Source organism: Choristoneura fumiferana, chromosome 9 (genome assembly GCF_025370935.1).
Source record: "Choristoneura fumiferana chromosome 9, NRCan_CFum_1, whole genome shotgun sequence".
Lineage (NCBI taxonomy): Eukaryota > Metazoa > Arthropoda > Insecta > Lepidoptera > Tortricidae > Choristoneura > Choristoneura fumiferana.
In genome coordinates this window covers 15,859,058-15,881,553 of record NC_133480.1, presented here as the reverse complement: position 1 = coordinate 15,881,553, position 22,496 = coordinate 15,859,058, and the positions used below count along the sequence as shown (strand labels likewise).

General features: G+C 37.0%; 1 protein-coding gene across 6 annotated transcripts in view; it reads right to left on the bottom strand.

Moving 5' to 3' along the window:
• The window catches only part of ct (homeobox protein, cut), a 185,857-nt gene that overhangs the window by 26,306 nt on the left and 137,055 nt on the right, over positions 1-22,496 (bottom strand). For all 6 annotated transcript variants that reach the window (XM_074092587.1, XM_074092588.1, XM_074092592.1 and 3 more), the window contains one exon: positions 8,173-8,354. In XM_074092587.1, coding sequence (XP_073948688.1) covers positions 8,173-8,354 — 182 coding nt within the window. The remainder of the gene's footprint in view (positions 1-8,172; positions 8,355-22,496) is intronic.

Sequence of the window (22,496 nt, the reverse complement as noted above, 5' to 3'; positions counted from 1 at the left end):
ACACTAAAGTCATTTCAAAGTTTAATTTTTTTTAAGAATTCTCAACCCGAAGCGTGTAAACAAAGCGTAAAGAGCTCACGAGAAATTTTTACGGCATAGAAAAAACTATGGTAAATTAGTTGATAATTTGTGTGTGACAGGGTAAGGCTAAGTTTCGTTAAATGTAAGGCAAACAGGCCTAAGCAAATGGAGACAGGTGTAGCCTTATTGATACATAGAGGGCAAACATAATACACGTGTTTAAGGTATATGTAAATCACATGCCCGTTTAATTAAACATAAGATAAAGAAGGTTTTCTATTTGACTTTTTAATTTTGAATGTCAACAGAGCATAATCTGTGGTGCGTTTACGAGGGCTGTGTTGTCTGTGGTTGAGTGTTTTTTGTCGATCAAATATGATCATAGACTAAAATTTTATTACACTCGAAACTAAGCAAACAGATGAAAAAGGAACTTAATCATATAAATGAATCAACTGATGAATCTATTTGCAGATGAAAAGAAAGTGTCTCATATTTTTGGTGTAATCTTTACTTAATATTATAAATGCGAAAATGAGTTTCGATTGGCACAAAATTTTGTATACATCATTATTAGAAGACTAGAGTAGAATTGTCCGGCTGTCTAGATACTAAATTTCATCCAAATCCGTAAAGCCGTTTTAGCGGAAAGAAGCAACAAACACACACACATATACTCACAAACTAACACATTTATAATATTGGTAGGGTAAGTATGTGTCAGCATTTTCCCTTAGGTTACGTCTCTCACTGTCACGATATCCGATATATCGCCCAATTACAGTGCTAATAGAAAAAGTATAAGTCCCGAACACGGAACGATAGGAATATAACAATAGAAAAATACCTATTTCAATTATTGCTGTGAACACGCGAACATTTGTGGGTTCACATGATCGGACCCCAGGTTTTGTCGCATGCCACAAGCTTGCGGCATGACGGTGTCGCACAGTGTGACACATTAGTCAATGTACAGATGAAGTCGGTTAGTGAAAACAGGGTGTCTTGAAACGTATACTTGTGAAAGTAATGCCATTAGATTTTTTTCATGTTCAATTAGAATTAAATTAAAAAATAATAGTGGCAGAAGTGAACAGTAAAATCATGTAAATTAAATTAAATTACAAATGAAATAATTAAAACTGCAATTGAATGGCAAAAAATTACTTAGTTCACAAAATGTGAAATGCGTGATTTTTCAGTCCAACTTGCTCCATTATCTGCTGAATTCTGGCTTAATTTTAAGACATCGTGTTTACAAGGATCACGTTTCGTTTCGAAGATACAAAAGTGATAAGATTACCAATGTTGTTAAATCTTTGAAAATGCTATTAGATTATTATTTTAGTACCTTCTTTTATGATTGCACGAAATCTATACAGGGCTTATAACGACAAATTTTGTTATGGAAATGCAATTTTATGCTTTTATATTACCTATTACGTACATAACTCGAGAAATATGCGACATGGTCACGCTTTGCGGTCATGCCGCACAGCGTACATAACTAACCTCTCCATAAGTACCTTTATAACACACTAAGCAATATAAGGCACCTGTAGCGGTTTATTGCTTATTTATTCCGCTTCTCAAGTCGGGATTAAGTTATAGCCAGCTTCCGCAGATTAAAGCTTAATAGGGGTTGGATAGATTGATTTCTGAGCGCCAAATCTCTCCCCGGATTGGCTTGTTTGCATTCTGATTACATTTTGAATTTTGGTATCTTGGAAGGTTTTCGATGCCGTTTTGTTTTATCGCTAACTGGTAACTAGTATTGCAAGTTTTGAATTTGGAAAGCTCAATGTGTTGTTTTTTGTAGCTGCCAGTGGTAATCTGAAGTTTTTTTTAAATAATACAGACGCTGTTTTTAATTTTTATTTCTTTATTTATTTGTAATGAATTATAAGTGGCCAGTTATATTTAAATTTGAAACGCGATTCGACTGTCAATTTTATTCGCGATCGTTAAATGGCGGCGTGAATGTTATTGATGAACAAAATAAAATAAATAAATAAATACATTTTCAGAAGGTGACGAAATAATTAAACGAACTTTTTCACACAACGAATTAGAGTTCCTCAGAAAACTTGTCCTAAAAAAGTTACGTAACCGTTAAACGGTTCCGTGAATGGGCTAAATGACAATAACTTTATGGTTTCAACAGCTTTTTTTACTGCCAATATGTTTGAAGCCGCCTCTGATCTTTACAACCCAAACAATGTTGGGCATAGAGTATTACGTTGTTTTTCCAATATGGCCGCGTTTGATGATCAAAGGGATCAAAGGCGACATGTGACATTAAACTAGCTGTTAAAAGGTATCGATCGCTTTTTGGCGTTCCTTCGGGTAGTAAATAGACGCTTCTTTACTTTAATACCTCCTTGTACACATTATCAGAGCATTAAAATTGATTTGATAATTTTTTGACGTGTGAGTTCATTTTTGACAGTTCTTTTTTTATGACACATGGCCGAGTGTTGAGCAATTCTGAATGGCTTAAGAATAAACATATTCAGCCAAAGACTTTCAACTTTTTAAACGCTTAGTTCTCGGTGTAGAAAATTATAATTAATTCCTAAATGCCTCTAGCAAATCGTTAATTTACAAACCTACATAGGCTTTAATTATACTCGAGCCAAATAAAAATTAAAAATTCTACTAGTGTATGTTTTAATAATTTCAGTACTAAAACCACATCCCGTAAGTAATTGAACCTAGATAAACTCCGTATCTATGATATAAACCTATATGTATATGTTACTAACGCACATAACTTAACAAATCACTGTCAACAACCTCTGTGTTGATGTAGAAATTACGAGGCAATGAAAGCGGCAAACAAGCCCTTTCCCTTGTTTGCTGGATGCGCCTGCGACGATAGCAAGGCGCCTCCTTATCTGCTAATATCAACGTTGCGACAGCCTTAGAACAAGCTAATGAGGTGCAAGCATTTGTTCATTTGATTCCCACTTTTTTTGAATTAACGGGCTATAAAATTTTCGGCCAGTTGCTAACTTACGCTCTGGAGCTAAAGGCTGTACCTACTACACTACTGGTACTGCACTACTTGCTCGACCACCAACTCGATGGACCGACACTATGAAATTTGTCACCAGGATCCCAGTGCGCCAAGCGGCCAATAGAGAACGATGGAGAAGGATAGCTAAGGCAGCGACCACAGTGATGGCCGATCCCTCATGCCCATGGCCACTCTCTGTGTCCGTTTTAGAAGAGACCCTCCTACGACTATTCCGGACCGTATTTTCATGGATGGCATCGACACATTCTCAGAACGTTCCACACCCTACTTTAAACGCAATAATATCCTCTAAATACTTAATGATCTTTCAAAACAAACGCCCGAACAGTCTCGAATGCCCAAGCCCTTTGACAACTTACCGGGAACATTAAAAAACTAAAGTTCCTAAAGGAAGTGCCGACTAAACAAACAATAGTAGGTACATTACGGTGTTACAGCTCACTCGAGATTTCTCGGATATTTTTACAGTTCTTTTTCTTCAGAACACAAATACACAACGCGTAATAAGTATTCGCATAGACAATTAAGGAATCGTTTAAGTATTACCTCTAAAATTGCCAAGTGACATTAGCTGATGCAGCTTGATATTGATGTTTCTCTAGGTTCTAGAGTCTTAACAACTGAACCGAATCCCGTGAAATTTTGCATATATACGTCATATTAAAACATTGGAAAAAATAGGACACATTCCTATCAAAAAAAGGTTCTCGAGAGCGCGCGATAAATCGCAGACCAAGTCGCCGGCAACAGCTAGTTAATGATAATAATTAAATAAGAAATTACTAGTCTATGATATCGGGAAGCTCAAAAGACAGTCTTGGTCTAAATTGAGTAAAAATATGTCTAATGAGAACGAGATTTAAAACTGCTAAGAAAATACGAAAATACGACAGTTTAGTAATACAACATTATCAGCTTGCATCTAAATCTAAAACTGTTTCCATAAGCTCTATACATAGGATACATATGAGCTACCTGATCTCCCAAGAACTCAATATTGGAAAACATAGTCAGTCATGTAAAAAATATTGACTTAAACCTCAGAAAACGGTTAACCAATATTGCCTAACTAACCGTGGGTCCACAGACGCTCACCAATACCATCACTGGCGGCCATGTTTTTTTTTTAACTGTCACAGTCCCACAGGATCCTAGCATGGGTCCGCTAAACGGTTCGAGATATGGAATTTAGCGCTCTCCCGTGTTTGAACTTGATATTGGTGCTCCCTGAGAATTCTTTTTTTATTTCCTGCGCCATCAGTGGGAAATATAAATAGGATTATCGGCTGGATCATAGCCGTGGGATTTCCCGAATTAATTATAACGCTTCCGCTGGGAAAAAGTAAATATGGCGTTTTTTCGTGTGCGAGTGTGAGGTTATCTAAAGAGAAATATTAGGTTGTTAGTTCATTAGTTTTGCTTTTTTCGAAGATAGCATATGTAATTAAATATAATCTTTTTTGTGACAAAGTTAAGAGATATTGAGAGGGCTGTAGATGCGTTGCTAGCCTAGAAGATTAAGATACAATACTCTTTTTTACTAAGTCGCTACACTCTCGGCAGAGTGGTCGTGATCATCGGTTGAACTTAACCTTCATGACGACTTTCTTGGGACAATAGTGTGGTGATTTCCCCTTGCTATCCACACTGCAGAGCTGGACTCAGGAGTTCATAGTTGACGACAGAGGGCGCCGCTTCCCACTCTCAAATCTGAGGCCGTATTGCGTAACGTTTCTGACGCTCGCGATCGCAATCAAATGACAGTTTTTGTATGCGAAATTTGTCATTGCGATTAAAAACGTTACGCAATAGACCCTCAGGTCTCTTTTAAGACAACCACGGGGAGAAACGGATCTATCCTGCTTAAACCCGGGTATAGCACGGACCTCGATTAGGTACTTCTAGTGCTGGTAATTTTAAAATAAATTGATGTTAAAGTCCTTGGCAAAGACGCTTGGGTTAAAAAAAAACAAATATTCCTATAACTATTGGCTTGTTTATTTTAAGATTCATCTAACAACCACTCATAAGTTACTTGTGATGCAACTTATGTCTTATAGGTATTATTTCACAAGGAATTATCTTGACTAATCACTTCCGCTCTTCGCCTGGAAGCATCTATCATATTATCTTAATTATATAGCTTTAGATACTTGTAAACTAAAGCAACCTGATAGGTAGTAGAACCAGTATCACAAAGCCGTGCGCGAAACATGATAAAGATAGTCAATGAAAAGATTTAAAAGCCTCTCTGTAAATAAAATCGTTTGCAATTTCAAAGTAAGAACAGTAAAATTCCGAATAAATTAAGTCATCGTCATAGCTCAAAGAATATGCAAGTTGAAGTGCCAACGAGCGGGCCACATCGCAAGAATAACTGCTGGGAGAAAAGCCTTCTAGTGGAGATCACGAACCGAAAGACGATAAATTGAGATTTTTGAGAGTGGCTGGCAACACAGGGGTGTAAGTCAAACTCTCCGAACCATCTGCTCAAAATGTTCCAGATAAATTTTATAATTACTTAAGGATATGGTTCCCATTGGCCCTTACATTTACAGAATGTTTCAGATGTCGTGATCAGGACCAAGCCTACATACTCAGTAATTGTTAATGGATCATTCATAATCATATTTAAGTACAACCCCCATAATTTTAATTGCAGAGTGACGATGCACTTTTGTATTTTTTATATATTTATTCCATCATTATCACCCCGAAGACGTCCACTGCTGAACAAAGGCCTCCCCCTTAGAACACACAATGAACGACAACTCGCCACTTGCATCCACCGGTTGCCCGTTGGTTATTTGCAATATAAAAAAACGTTAATTTTATTAATACTGGGACGATATAGTAGCTTTAATTGTTCAATAACCCGGTAAAGTTCGGTCCTGCTGACGTTTTCCGTATAACCCTGTATTACGATGTGATTCTTCCTCATACGCATAGCATATAAATCTCAAGACATCGACCCACTCCAAGGCTTGCAATGCCGTCGACCCACCCGAAGGCTGCTCGTGGCTCCTCAGCAAACACTGGTATCAGGCAAACAGAAGGTCGATGCCCTGATAGCTTATCTAGCTGGTGCAAGGTATGCAGCTTTATGAGGTTTGGATGTAAAGTGCTTTGTGCAACTGCCACTGAGATGACAATCTAAAAGTGTAGGAATCTTTAGGTAAATTCTGCATTTAGCCGTTATTTGATTGAATAGGGTAGTTTTCTTCGCAGACCTCTGATGGAAACGAATTTAAAAGAATTTTATTAGAAACTGAATAGTATGTCTATCACCGAGATTTGATTCACGCATCAGGTTTAATCTTGACTCTGAATCACACAGTCCACAATAACTGTTGTGTGCTTAGTTAGTATTGTGTCAGTAAATAGTCTGAATGTTCTTTACTAAGAAGCAGCTATTTACTAAAAGCATATTTTCAATCTCTGCATTATGTACTGTTTGATACTTTAATAGATAAACATAGTTACATAATATTTTAACATAAGGGCTTAGACCAAAAAATTGCACACCTGTTAAAGCTGCTTTAGCAGGTATTACAATTACCTACTATTTTTTTTTCCATTGCGACACGAAAATTATCCATACAAATGTAAGATTAATTTTCGTGATACAATGGAAAAGGTGAATGGTAATTTTAACTACCTGCTAACGCAGCTTTAACAGGTGTGTAACTTTTTGGTCTTCACCCATAAGCGTGGCCATACAAAGGCTGCTTTTAACCGTACTAACTACATGTCTCTATACCCAGCGGAAGAGATTTTGAGATTTAATACCGATCCCTTGGGATTATGTGTTATTCGAGATGTCCAGCTTTTAGCGTGAAGGAATAACAAACATACAAATACATACTCACAAATTTTTGCATTTATAATATTACTATTTTTTTCCTTTAGTAACTAGAGGTAGAGAATTTAAATCAACTTCAAAAGTTTTCGACCCAGTTTTACTATTTCACGTTGTACTTTCCATTTGATACCATATATGTTTGAAGTAAAGAAGACTATCTCTAAGGAAGGTAAATGAATTACCATGATCGGGACAACATAAAAACGATTTATCGAGGTTCTACTAGAAAAACAAACTGAAGCTGATTATCTATTTAGCCACATAGTAAGTTTTTAGGGTTCCGGAGCCAAAATGGCAAAAACGGAACCCTTATAGTTTCGCCATGTCTGTCTGTCCGTCCGTCCGCGGCATTGCTCAGGGACTATCAATGCTAGAAAGCTGTAATTTTGCACGGATGTATATGTAAACTATGCCGACAAAATAGTACAACAGGAACAAATTTCTAAAAAAAATTTTTTTTACGTACCTCCCATAGACGTAAAGTGGAGGTGATTTTTTTTCTCATCCAACACTATATTGTGGGGTATCGTTAAAACCATTAGGAGTTTGCTAAGACGATTTTTCGATCCAGTAATTTGATTGCAAAATATTCAACTTTAAAGTGCGAATTTTCATGAAAATCGAGCGTCCCCCCCTCTAAAATATAAACCGGTGGGTGGAAAAATTTGAAAAAAATTCAGGATGGTAGTAAGTATATCAAACTTTCAAGGAAAACTATAACGGCTAAGTTTGCTTGAGAATTATTAGTATTTTAAGAGTAAATAGCAGCGTAAGGTATAAAATATACCTAAACTTGGAAGATTCCGCATAAAATGCGAAAATCCTTAGAAAAATATTATTTAATTTTTTCGTTATGGCTACGGAACCCTATTTTGGGTGTGTCCGACACGCTCTTGGCCGGTTTTTTAAACATATTGTACACAACTAGCGAATACTGTTTCGGTGGAAGTACGTGGCGGTTGCAAGGAAGGTTGCGTCACACTATTAACCTAAGTAAAGCAGAGTTTAGACTCGCAAGAAAAATCGTGCAAGTTGCATTACATTGCGAGGCCGTAAAGCCAACGAGTTTGTAGTGGTCAATAGAGCGCCGCAATGGTAATGCAACTTGCACGATTTTTCTTGCAAGTCTAAACTCAGCTTAACACCTGTTATGATTATCGACAATCTGGCAAGAAATGGATTTGAATTTTAAAGCTGATTAACGCTTTGAATTCGTTTGTTTGCTAATATTGCAATCGATTGTACTCACCTGATCTCTCTCTTTACATCATCATAGTCCCTCTGGTTATCCAGCCGCGCTTCTAACCGCGCTATGTGCTGTTTCTTCTCATCGAGCCTCTCTTCCAGCCGCTGTAACTGCTGCGCGTGCGCCTCCTGTAGCGCCGCCAGCGACGCCTGCAGTCTCCGCACGTCTTCCACGAGTTGCGCGATCTGGGGGATAGATGGCGCTGTTATTAATATGCTCTAAGTACTTATACTTGTTGAGTGTGTACTTGTTTAGAGATAGCTAAGTGGTGAAAGAACCTGGCCCTTTACTACGAAGTGCAAAATCGAAGTTCGTATCTTGCCGTCCCGCTCACGCTCATATTATTTAAAACGAGAGTGAGAGGGACGGTATGATACGGACTTCGATTTTCGTAGTGGCCGCCCTGACCATGGCTTGAGGTCTCGCGTTCGATACCCGGTCGGGGCAGTATTTGTATGAATAATGGGTCTTGGATGTTTAATACGTATTTAAGTATTATTTAGCTATGTAAGTATGTTTATCCATTGCCTAGTACCCATAGTAGAAGCTTCGCTTAGTTATTGACGACGAGGCGATGTGATTCCGGACCTTAGCCTGTGCGAACGGACGATTAAAAAAAAAGTGTAAAAACACTAGTTTATTATAAAAAATATGACAAATGATACATTTGAAACTTTAATTTTACGACAGTAATTTAGAGCTTTAACATCTTCACGTTTACTTGTTATTATTTCATTAATCATAAAATCATATTTATATGAACAATGGCATTGACGATAAAAAAGGCTTAAAACAAGTAATTGTAGACAAATAAGTTATTATACATTGCCACAAATAAAATACAATGCCGCGGGATTACCACAGATAAAAAAATCACGCCGAGATCTAGCACTAAATTATATAGATGCTTCATGGAAAATCCGTTGCCTCAATAAACTGTTATTAAAAAAAAGTAATAGTTCGTATAAGTGCGTCACAAAAAACAGTTGTAAACATGATTACAGAAATACCAAATAAACTTAATCGACAAAAGCGGCGCCACCGTTCAACTGAAATCAAGGAAGGAAACGTGAAAATGTTAGTTCATAGTTTCCCCGCCCGCACGCATAAGTTGGTAATGATATGTTTACGTTGGCATTATTTCGTTAATATGGCGGCCTCGGAACAGCTGATCGGCAAATATTTACCCGCTAATACCAGGGATTTTGTTTGACATGACTGAAGGAAATGTGTCATTCGAATAATACAGTAAAATGACATTTTGTCATAACGTTATCAGAGAATCAAAGTTATTTTTAGGGTTCTGTAACTCAAAGAAGAACGAACCCTTACACGCAGCCCACTAAGGAACGTGCGGAATATTACGTTGATGTATAATATTTCATATATTATATGAAATATTCAGTTCTCTGCGATTTAAAGATTTTTTCTTTTTATAAAAAGGATGGGAATTCAAACCTGTAGGATGCTTCCCGTTGATATAATTTATGAAACTTGGCATGAAGTAACCGAAAATCACTGACATAATTTTTAGTAACTCAAACATAATTTACTTTTGGCTTTCTTTTTGTACGGAACTTTTAGTGCGCGAGTCTAATACGCTCTTGGCCGGTTTGTAAAGACTTGTTTGATAATTTTGCAGACATTGTCATACTGATAAATCAACGTCTTAAATAATGCAGTAGCCCAAAGCAGTTACCGAAATCACCTTATTGTTTCGCACTCGGAATTACAATCGCTCCCACCATTTCTTTCTATCACACTATATAAGATGAGGGTAGAAAGAGATGATGAATACGATCATGAGCGCATGTGCGTTTGACAATACGGCCACAGATTCTATTTTAAAATGGTTGCAAATAACAATTTCAAGATACCACTGGCAAAAACCAACGCGTCTTTCTGTCTATTCACGATCACTTCCCACGGTACCTGACTAACCGAAAGTCATTCAAGTACAACCTTTATTACCGCACAATAGAACACATCCTGATCAAATTATCAAGTAAACATAAAGTTGTTAATTACCACCGTGATGGTCGACTGATATTGCTAGGTTATGCTACGTTTACATGAGCTTAGTACTTGTCATTAGTGTAAGTGATTAGGGACTTGTTTGCAGAGTGACAAGTAATAAGTAGCCGTCTACAGCTTGGTGGTACTCGTAGAAAATGGTATTATATCAATATAACATCATGGGTTTACTAATGTTTCGCAACTAACGTTTGGCAACCTGATTAATTTCCCAACTTTTCATTTCGCAACTGTTTAATATTTCTGATACTGTAAATATTTCAGGATTTTTATGAAACTAACCTAACCTAGCCTAAAGGGTTCTACACGGCCCTGAAATAAATCCTGAAATATTTACAGTGTTAGAGTTTGCGAAATGAAAAATTGCGAAATGAATCAGGTTGCCAAACGTTAGTTGCGAAATGAACGGAACCAATATCATGAGACAATCTTTTCTCCTTCTTCTTCTTTCTTTTTCTTTTGTACATCTCTTTCTCTTGTTAACTGTAATTTTCACATGTTTTATGTACAATAAAGAGTTACAATACCATACAATTTGACACCAATTAACCAGTGAGATACGCCCACACCCTGGCATGTAAGTGACAAGTACTAAGCATCAGCTACTAAGCTCGTGTAAATCCAGCAACACGTTAGTAGCTTGAAGGTCTCGTAATGTGTTATTTGTTGACCTTCGGGAGGTATCAATTGTTGGCGGTACGCGGTGGACTGTGAAGATGCATATCGAGTAAGATAGATGCGTCGGAAGCAACGCGAAGATTGTGATATAGAGTTTATTGTTTTCCGCACAGTTCTAACTAAAGACCATCATCATCATCATCATCATTATCGGCATCAGCCTATTTACGTGCCAGCCTACTAAGCACTAGCCTCCTCTCAGAATGTGCACAGCCCTGCTAACAAATTTAGAGGGACAAATGCCACTAATAAGGAAGTTTTTTTATCATCATCATCATGTCAGCCGAAAGACGTCCACAGCTGCACATAGGCCTCCCCCAAGGCTCTCCATTCAGACCTGTCTTGTGCTTTCCGCATCCAACGCGATCCCGCGATCTTAACCAGGTCGGCGCTCCATCTTGTTGGAGGCCTACCGACAGCTCGTCTCCCGGTCCGCGGACGCCATTCGAGAACCTTCTGACCCCATCGGCCATCAGTCCTGCGAGCAATGTGCCCAGCCCACTGCCACTTCAGTTTCGCAATTCTTCGGGCTATGTCGGTAACCTTAGTTCTAATGCGGATATCATCATTTCTGATTCTATCCCGCATAGAAACCCCGAGCATAGACCTCTCCATAGCTCTTTGAGTGACTTTGAGCTTTTTATGTCGGTTGTTTTTTGTTAAAGTTTTTCTGTTGGTTACTTATTAAATTATGTCAATTCATGGCCATTTTCCAATTATGTCTGATACGATATATAACAAGTGATTGGCTGTTGCAACCAACGATCAACAAGGACTTATGTTGACTTACGACAGTCTAATTAAACAGCGAACAATCTTTATATTCAAATGTATAGAGTCGAAAATGCTTTGATTCGGTCCTTGACATCGATATGTATTATCATTATCAGGCGATAGCAATGTTTGATTAGTTTCTAATCGGATAAGTGGGGCTATAAATCTTTTAGTATTATATCTTTAGTTATAGACTTGTTGCAATCATGTATGGTCGTGGGCATAAATATCTACGAGTATACAGTCAAGCGTAAAGTATTGTAGACATCAACCTTATGGTTGGTGGCATAATGTATGATATTTTCGACGTCTTTGTAACGTACATACATATCACTGCTTTAGTTGTATAGTGCCACAACAACAAATAAACCGGGAGAGCCATTGAAAAAACACTTTTAAAATGTTTTTTTAAGGGCTCTCCTAAATTTTTTTATTTAGTTGTGACACTATCCAACTAAAGCAGCACTAGGTATATTTATGCCCTTGACTATACGTGGTATCGGTAGATAGGTAAATTTACTTATTATCAGTGGTTGTTGGTTATCTGGGAAGAATTCTTATTACTCTCCCGCGAGAACTACTTATATGCAATTTAATGCGATATATCCTATGTCGTTTTCAGGCTCTCAAACTACTGCAAAAGCAAAGTCCAGCATTTTATAGGCATGAACAAAAAAGGTTGCATTTAAGAACGTTTTCCAAATCATTAACCTAAACCAATGAAGGTTAGAAGGGCCACGCATGCCGCACAAAAAGGGTTGTAATTAAACTAAAAATGCGGTGGCGGCCCAATAAAAAGTTGACAGGCCGGGAGACATAATTGTCCATAGTAATGATTGTAGGTAATTGGCCCCTTACCCTTTAGGGTCGGAGGTGAGGCGCTTCACGGACGCAAAGTCGACGTAAAAATATTTGTCTTTGTTTTTTATCCAACTAATATTATGCAAAAGTATGTAGTCTATTTGTTGCGTTATCATGTCTAAACCGCTGAACCGATTTAGGTGTAATTTGGTATACAGATAGTTTGAGCCTTGACAAGGACATAGGATAGTTTTTACCCCAGAAAATGTCATAGTTCCCATGGGAAAGCGATAAACAAATTCTTCGCCAACGGAGTCGCAGGCAACAGCTTTACTACGTTTTACTATGTTTTCCATATTTCTAATAAACCTAAAAATCCATGCAATTTAACATTTCGTGTATTCTTTCTCATGTAATATGCTTTAAATACATACAGCTTTATGAAAACAGCTTTGTAGCTTTCCGTTTCCGTTAAGCTCCCAAACTTGGACGCGCAGTATCTTCGTATTTTTTTATCTCATTGACAAAAGACAAAATACGTAGATATCCAATATTTTTTGTTATTCTATCTAACGGACTAATAACAATATTTTGTTTTTATCCAGTACACTACACAATTGTCATTCCGCTCCCGCTCCCGCTCTTCCCGTGACGCCTCGGACACGGAATTAAGACGTAACATCCCAACTTTTCGTCGCGGCTAATATTTCCGCCTAACTCGTGTCTGGTCCATTACAGTTCACAAAATTCGTAACGTGTAACGTCAACAGTTTAGGTAAACAAGCTTGGTATGGTTTGAGCGAATCACCTTTTACCTGGACATTTACCCAAAGGATTTGCATTCTGATTTCTGTAACTGTTTTTAAACTAATTAAAAAAAAGAAACAGTTCGAAATTCGGTTACTTTTATTTTCTTTTGTTTGACTTGTTTCTTTTTTTTCATTTTGAAAATAGAATCACAGTAATCCTTTGAGCCTATAAAACAGTGTGGCCAGTTCTTTGTTCAAATTAACTTTCAAACTGACACTTGCTTTGTTGGTACTGTTCTATCCTCGCCGTAGCAGTGCTACGCTTCGTAGCTCTACGAACCTAATTGTAGTACTTGTTTCTCAGATCGTGTCTCATTCAGTTCCTTGAACACACATGGGCGTTTTACTGGCTTTCACTCAGTGCTTTGAACCCTATTGTGTTTATATGTTACTATATTATGAGATAGTCTTTTGTTGTACATGTAAACTCTTTATTGTACAAAATTATAGACACAAATATAATTGACAAACGATTACCATTCTGTATTTAGTTTTTTTACGCACTTGGAAGTTCAGGATAATCTTAACAATCTTAATCTGTGCGCGTGTGTGTGCGTGTGTGTGTATGTGTTCATCCCGATATTCTCACAGGGCCGGGGTAAAATCTAGAAACCTCAACCGCTACGGTATTTTACGTGTAACATTAATGCAATCCATGACGTAAGTTCAGAAACAAAATCCAGATTGATGCACTTAGCATTAGCTAGAATCTGGCAATATAATTTTCCCTAGGCACTCAGCACAGAAATTCTACCTACTTATCATTCGTTACACTCCAACTTACTATCATTTGAAAAGTCAACCATTTTTATACAGAGATAGCGCTGAACGATATATTATTCGTAATACTGCATTCTTTGCAAATGCAAATAGTTGGCGGTGGCGGTTGTAAATCCCCCCTCTGTCTCCGGAGGGGGCAACATCGCGATTATGGAAAGAACATGAGTTCGAAGAAGGCTAGCTTTTTAGCCGACAGTGACAGTACAAGGCATTTATGTTTTAAATGCATCAAAAGTTATCCAAAATCCACAGGAATGACTTTTTTAAACGAAAATAACCGGTCACTATTCAGACGAGTTCACACCGATAGCTGCGTAAGTTTTCGACAAAAAAAAGGCTGTACTTTTGATATTTTTCACAAGGAGCTAGAATTAATTGTAAATGTCACAGATATTATTATCTAAAATGACTACCATAGAGTTCGCCTATTTATAAATCGGGCAACATCAAAAGATATTTTAGCACTGGCCGTTTACCACAGTCTATACCAACATTTTTATGTTGCTAGTTAGCAGGTGCTATACTGACCAAGTCACTGGCCATTTAGAAATCAACTGTACAATTTTGAATTTAGAACAATATTGAACACGAGGTGTGTCAATTTATAACTGTAACTATTTAGCGGTTTTTTCTTCGAACAGGGTTTAAAAAAGTGGTATTGCAATTGTCAATTGAAAATATGGGAAGCGTTCAAGGAAACAAGATAATAAAATAATAAATACGTTTAAGGGAATATTAAGCTGTAATCCAAAAATATATCAATACAGGCTCGCCGGTGTTGCTATAGGTAATGAATGACTCCCCAATCTTGGCGGGAGATTACCGCAATAACTTGCCGTGCATGCGGACGGTTGTTTTCCTTTTGTCCGGATTTATGTCCGGCGGGGCGAGCTTTCTCTTCAGTGATACCCAAGCTTTCGTGAGCTTTTGGTAACCCTAGAAAAACTATATCATTTTTTTGAGCTGGCAATCTTACCATTTATTTTTAGTAACTAATAAGCTCATTTGGGACACATTCTTTAAATAAACGAATTTAGAGAATTGATTTGAAAACTTATAGTATTCGACCATAGTTGCGTATGTAGTATAGACCATAGTTGGGTAACAAATTCAATGATTCGTGTGATCTATAATAGACAGATTAGACACATTAAGAAATATAAGTCTTAAGTGTCAATCGAAAAATATCCACTGTCAAGATGACCATGTAAATAAATTAAGTGGTTAAACGATTACCAGTTATTTATTTGATAGCCAAATGGAACAGGTCATCTGTTGGAATTCCCTCCGTTTTTTTGCCTATGGCCTTCATTAAAATATCGCTTGTTCCCTCATACGGTGCCATCTTTTTTATTTCCATCGACCTAACGGAAAAAGATGCCCTTTCATATTTCAAAAGTTATCTTAGCAAGAAATAAAAGATCCGACACGTTTACCAATTTCGGATTGATCGACTGTATCATCAAAAGAAACGTGAAACAAACGGCAACAAAGAACCATCCCAAATTGCCAATAGACAAACTCACAACTAATAAAATAATAAAACCAAAGCCAATTCTCTTTGACAATGCATCGTTACAAATTCGAGCTTACAAAAGAAGTGATGAAAGACAAGTGCACGAATGAAAAAAGCATAATACGCCATTTTGCCGCCAGAAAAGTAGATTTCATGTCGACGATCTGTCAAACTGGCCAAACATGAGGCCGGGCCGATATTAACCGGCCAAATTCAAACCGCACCACGGAGCGTTCCAATCCAGAACGCTCGTCTAGAAATTCAAACAGTTGAATTCAGGAGTACCAACTGTGCGGAGCAAAAAGACGCCACGGCCGGGAAGTTCGCTTTTGGACCTTTTTTTACGTATCTATCGCAGTGACTGCTTAGTTTGACGAGACCAGTTTCATTTCGGGAAAAAATGATAAATGACGTGAATGATTGAGCAGTCGGACAGCGAAAGAGATTCCGCGACTATCCGCTTTTCATTTCCATCGGCTTTGAGTATCGGAATTAAAACGCGGAAATTTGGAGCGCTTTAACGAATCGTCACGACATTCGTTACGCATTGAATTCATAAATATTCACAACAATTGAGTGAAATGCTTTTACAAAGCATGAGTTTGATTGACAAAAAACGTCATGACCATCAATCAGGTGTCATGCAGAATGCATGCAAGTGGTAAAAATTAAATTCCCCAATATAAATACATAGTCTATTGTTGCTGGCTGGGCATAGAGTTGAGAATCGAACGTCTATTTGTTTTTGGATTTGACATCTGCAAATACGGCGCCGTTAACGTTGAAGCGCGGCAAAACCCACGCCAAACTTGTCTATGCACTTTTGATTTGTCTACGTCAAACTCGTCTGGATTTCGTGTCTGAAAAACGAATTACTATTTGCCGTGATCGTTCGATTAGTGAGTTTTCTCTTTTTGATTAAAAGTTTTTGCAAATCGTGTTTAAACTCTATTGTCTTCACGAAAATTTATATTGCACTTGTATTTTCATGTTAGGTTTTATCGCGATAACAAGCAATCTAATTTTATAATGATAACAGGTAATCTTTTATTGAGTGCTCATAAAAATAAGTTGTCGTGATTGTCAGCAAAGGCCGAAATGTGAAACACAAATGAATAATATGTCATAGACAATCAGTGTGCAATCGTATCTGACTGCGGAATGAAGCAATTATAAGTTTTCAACCTCATTTATAGCCTGTCTATCGCTCGCAGTTATAAAACTGAATGGAAAACTAAGTTCCGCTTGTTGTGGTTGTAACTTTACATTATGGAGGGGTCGATATTGTTTCTCATTCAAACTTGTTCTGCCAACATAAAGGTGTAAGTGTCCAGTGACATACTAGCTATAGTTCTTAACTGCCGACATAAAGTTGTTACGGCATAATTGTAGCCGGCCAGTGCTAAATTTTCTTTTAATGTTGCCAGACGTGAAAATTAGCGAAGGTTTTAAAATTTTTCGCTATGAAATCGTGGACGTCACTCGGGATTAAAGAAAAATGGCGGTTTTTTCGGTTTCTTACGTTGTTAGAGCGCATATATCATCGAGTTTGGTCGGTCGGGGTGTTTCGCGAGATATCTGAGGTAGATAATTTTGACTAACGACCGGGGCGCCGGGGGTGGAAAAAAGTGCAAGCAACTATAAATTATTGTTTTGGTGCAATTAAAAGGTACGCCCGCGTTGGTTTGGGGCGAGGTTTTTATTTAAATAAGCTACGTGTAATTAACTTTTAACTTTACTTTGGTACGCTGTTAAAAATTATGATGTGTAGTTTATCTCATTCTATTGCTGAAAGCCGGTCGGAGCGTCGTACAATTTTATCAAAAATTACGTTCCCTATTGCTATGTGATTAAAAATAAATCGTGATTATTTGTAACTACTGCATAAAACACAGGATGACAATCTCTAGGTTAGTTCTAGATGGAAGCAGTTGACATTATTTAGTCTTTTTCATATTTATACTGTACCTACGTTAAAAGAAAAAAAAAAATACATTTTTCCTGTCTTTAGCTTGCCGTCATCATCGTAGGCCCAAACATAAGATGACTGGGACATGTACGTCTCAAAAGTCGCGCCTCTGAGCCTCATTTCTCCAGAAACTACCCACTTTACGCACTAAGTAAATTCTTCTCGCTCTTTCCCTAAATTTTTACATTATACAAACTATGGTACACTGTTATATTTTTTCCATTCTAATTGTGTCTTAACTCTATTGCAGTATTCGCTGCGGCTCGCAGTTGATTCCCAAAACTGCAATCAAGATAATTATTTTAATTCTGTTTCGCTCAGCTATCACTCGGTCGCCATCACATTTTAGCCAATTTATATTCTTAACTTTCTAGTTGTACTTAATTTTAGAACGCGATATGGATGGTGGATATTTTAAAATATAGTTTTACGTGGTAAATAATAATTGTGTAAAAATATTGATTAGTTAGTACAGGACCGTTGTGTTATTTTTAAAATGCTTTATGATAAGCGTAATATGGTAGTAAAAAATATATGAATAAACGGTTATTTCCCTTTAATTTCTATATAATTACATTAATTAGTAAGGACATAAAATATCTGCGGTTATTTACGTTATAACTGCTAGAGCTATTGATAATTACGCTAAAGAACAGTTATGTAGTACCTAAGGTTTACAAAGTTTATGGATTAACTTCTAATTATGAGTGCAAAAATTAACGATCCTCTTCATTCAATACCATAGACAATTTCAGCCCATTTGAAACGTCGAAACTTCGCCGTATTAACTTTTTGTCATCACAAGGCAATGGAATCAAAGCTAACAGCCAAACCTTTGCTACGGTTTGACTGCTGGCGCGTGCTCGATGGCTTCCCTATTCCGGCTACTCGAACCTCGGTGTTGCCAGCCAGGAAATTGACGGAATTATGACGTTTCGCTCGGTTGGCACTACTGCTTTAGAGTTTCGATTTGGAATTTCGAATTTGGTACGCTGAGCGGTTTGTGTTTGAAGTTGGTAACAAGAGGTTTGGGTTTTGCATTCTCTTTTCTTTATTAAACGAAAAAAAATTGTTTAAAGCTATTTTCTACTTTTAATGTTTATTTAAATCCCGCAACAAAAGGTTCATCAACCATATCGTCAACATACATTTTTTTGCGACGTTGTGCCTTCTCTAACTTAACTAATCGATTCCCACAATTAGGCAAGTTTATCGTTCAAAACCGTATGGTATGAAGATTCCATACATAATTCTACACGGCGCAGACAGTGCGACAATTCGATATTAGTCATTAGCTGAATTTTCTAATTAGACTAAGCATACAATGAAATAAAGCATTAAGGAACGAGCAAACACTGGGGAGGGGACGCGAATACAAGGGTGCTGGATGAGACAGACAGCTGAGGAAACTGATTTTATTAAACACTTATACGTTGTCCTGCCCGAAAAACCCTATACTACATTAAAATTATGATAACATATTAACAACAGCGCCTTTTTTCTTTAGTTTACCCAAAATAAATTTCTGAACGCACGCATAAATATTTGACAACCAATATATTATTATGTAAATGTCAATCCTTTTTCAATACTCACATTATTCTATCACATTATCCGAATATTGTGGATATATATTGTCGATTCGACTTTTATAATGCATTCTTTAATTTGAGGGGAGAGTTTTCCGTGTCGACGGGATGAACATTAAATGTTCGACAGTTACGAAACCCATGAACATTTTGTATGGGTAAATGTTTTTTCTTTTATTGTATTTTTTCAATTTCTCAATATTTTTAATACTTATTATCCTATTCCTGACGAAGAAAAATCCAAAAACACAAAAATCATAAAAATTGGTATATTTTCTGCCAAGTTTCTAGCGGCACATTCTTCTTGGCATCTTTTCGAAAGCGCTGGTATTATAAAATGTGACTTGTAAAAGAGTCCTTTGCGGCCTTCTTAGACTAAACGCTTTAGTTTTGATTTGATATTGCGCACTGAAAAAACAGGAAAAATAGAGTGGGGCTCCACGCTTAGGTATAATATTAGCAGGACATTGGTGTAGACCTTGTTGTCATAGCGACTGTAGTCACACTTTGTAAGAAATTTGAACTGTTGCGGTTTAAAGCATAAGGCCCTGTTCCTGTTATGGATGTAAAGTGGAGGCTTAGTAAATTGAGTCCCGTTGTCACACTTTGGGTACGGAACAATAAAAACGAACTTGAAATGAAAAAGTTGCCAGCTTTAAAATTTACCTCAAAAATCTGATAGCCACTAAAGAAATTGCGCCCTTGTTTCAATTTTACTCATTATTGTCGTATTTTTTTTTGCATATAACCATAGTTTAACAGTAGAAGTACTCGAACTGATGGACGTTTCCAGGGCTTCTTACGTCGTGGACCCGTATGCGAGTTTTAGCAAATAATATGACAAGATAAAGGCAACGCTTGCACGGACGTTCTCTATTTAGCGTTATAGGAATATTATTGTTTACTTTTTACTAGTATTTGGCGGATCTAAGTGAAAATAATTTCCAGTACTGGTCCTTAAAGCACGATTCTATTGTATTGTATGTAAGACACGAAGAATTCGTTTATCCCGCAGAGACTACGCATTATCCGGGATAAAACTATCCTATGTCCTAGGTCTCAAATTTTTTCATTTAAATAGATACATAGACAGAAATATTTGCGCATTTACGAATATAAGGATTTAAGACTTTGGTTGTGAAATCTTTAAAAGCACAGAGAAAAAACAAGTTCCCTAGTGCATATTACAAAGTAGCTCATAGAGACCGCATATTTGAACCAGTGAAACAAATACCACCACTAAGTTGCCCTATTATGCCTATCACATTAATTATAATCACAGCGTTATTAAAGCGTCTAATTGCCGCTGAAAAAACGCGGCGTCTTTAGACGAGTGGCCGCGCTGTGGTGCGCTGTAATTGCATAGAATGCGTATATAGTGTTGGCACTTTTTAAATGAGTTTTTTTTTAATTTACTTTTGAGCAAGGGTTTAGAGCGATTCAGCCAAAAGAATGCGTTATTATAGTGGGGGCGGTTTTGGGGACGATTGCAATGTCAGCTGATAGTGGGCAGCAGTTGTTGCCGGATATAGTATTATATTAGGTACCTGTGGACCAGGATAATTAAAAAAAAATACGATTAGTCTGACAGCTAGATTATGAAAAATGTTAGACTTGTATTAAAGTAAATAATTAAACAAAATACCTAATATGAAGTTACCTCTTCAAGTTTCATATAACGTCACACTTTGGTTCACATTTTTTCACTTAGACGTGACGTGGACTTTGACGCGCTAAATATTTGTAATTATTGTTCGAAGAACAAAAAAAAATTGGCGATTATTATAATATGTGATTATATTTTTCTGAGTATCAAACATGATAACACTAGACAAAGGCAAACTAAAGTTAAGTTAATTAAAACATAACAAGTGCCTAAGAATATGTGGGTTATTTGAGACGTCCACACTCCATGACTAAGGATATCACATAGATCCAAAACTGTCGAATGATAATCTGATATATTCATTCGTAAGAAGTTAAATTTTTTGCCTTAATTATATAATGAAGGCAGATATATCCGTGTCTTTTCTCAATTAAAAGTAAAGTATTTTTATTTTTGTCAACCAGTTGTTAGTTCCACGAAAGAGATCAGAACTAGTCCTACACTTACCACAGCATTCCTAGAAACAGCTAACCCACTTTAAAAATAAACCGCAATTAATGTCAATTTTGCTTATAATTGCGAGGCGGCCGCGTTGAAATCATTTCAAAATACCTTGGACGAATTATCACATGGAATTTTACTTAAACATATAAACGATGAATTTTCGTAATAAGCGCTTGCCAGTTGTTATTTTATATACAAGTGGTCTTTTTAACTATAATTTTGCGTTTGCTTGGAAATCTGTAGGTTTGCAAGCTGTTAAATAAAATTTCAATCGAAATAATTGACACCAACTCTCGGTGCGTGAGTCTGAATCACATTTGAACGGTTCTTTTCTAATTTGGAACGTCAATTTATTACGGAAACGTCACTGTTATATGCAAGAGAGGTCTTTCTTAAGTTTTTAAGCTATAACGTTACGTCTTTCGATTTTCTAAATACTAAGCTAATGCATAATTAAATATTATTTGACTTTTTTGAGACTCTGAGAGCTTGGATTCGAAAACTTCGGGACCCTCGCCCCTTAAATCACATGCCTTTTAAAAAGTATCCCCAATAACTCCCTAATCAGCAAACCACACGCGCCACGAATCAAAGCGGCATCGACGTCCAAAAACGTCAAGAAAATCGCGACGTTTTTGGACGTCCTCATACTTTGAGATAAGTGCGGCCCCACAAAGGCAGATATCGGAAGGAAAACGAAAGGGTAATGCGGGCATAAGATGCGCATCGTCACACACGGCCTAATCACCCCCACCTCCCCTTTTGCATATTGCCCAAATTGCCCGCTCTCCCCAGTGGCTAGGGCTGCCAACTATTGCAAACAAGAAAGAATAAGCGATAAAAAAACATCCATTCATGACATACTTAAATTTTGTTCGATTTTACTACGATTATAGAGACGTAATTATAGAGGTTAAGAAATAAGTATGTAGACTCTTTATTAGGTATACAAAATTAAATAAACAAAAGCAAAATTGACAAACGTTGAATCATACGTCCAAAAGCGAACTTATCCCTTTAAAGTATCTCTGCTAATCGAACTTTTGAGTGGATAACAAAAACATTTAGTAAGGTGAGGTTAGGTTCTTATAGTCGTTGTCATTATGTATCGTCCCAGCTTTTCATTAATGCATAATTTTAGATCACATCCAATTTCTACGATTTTCTTAAGAATGATAAGTTTTAAGCAAACGAATAAGTGGGTGACCTAAAAGTAGCGATCTAAAATTATGCCTTAGTGATGAAAAGCTACCCTCGAACCGGAAGA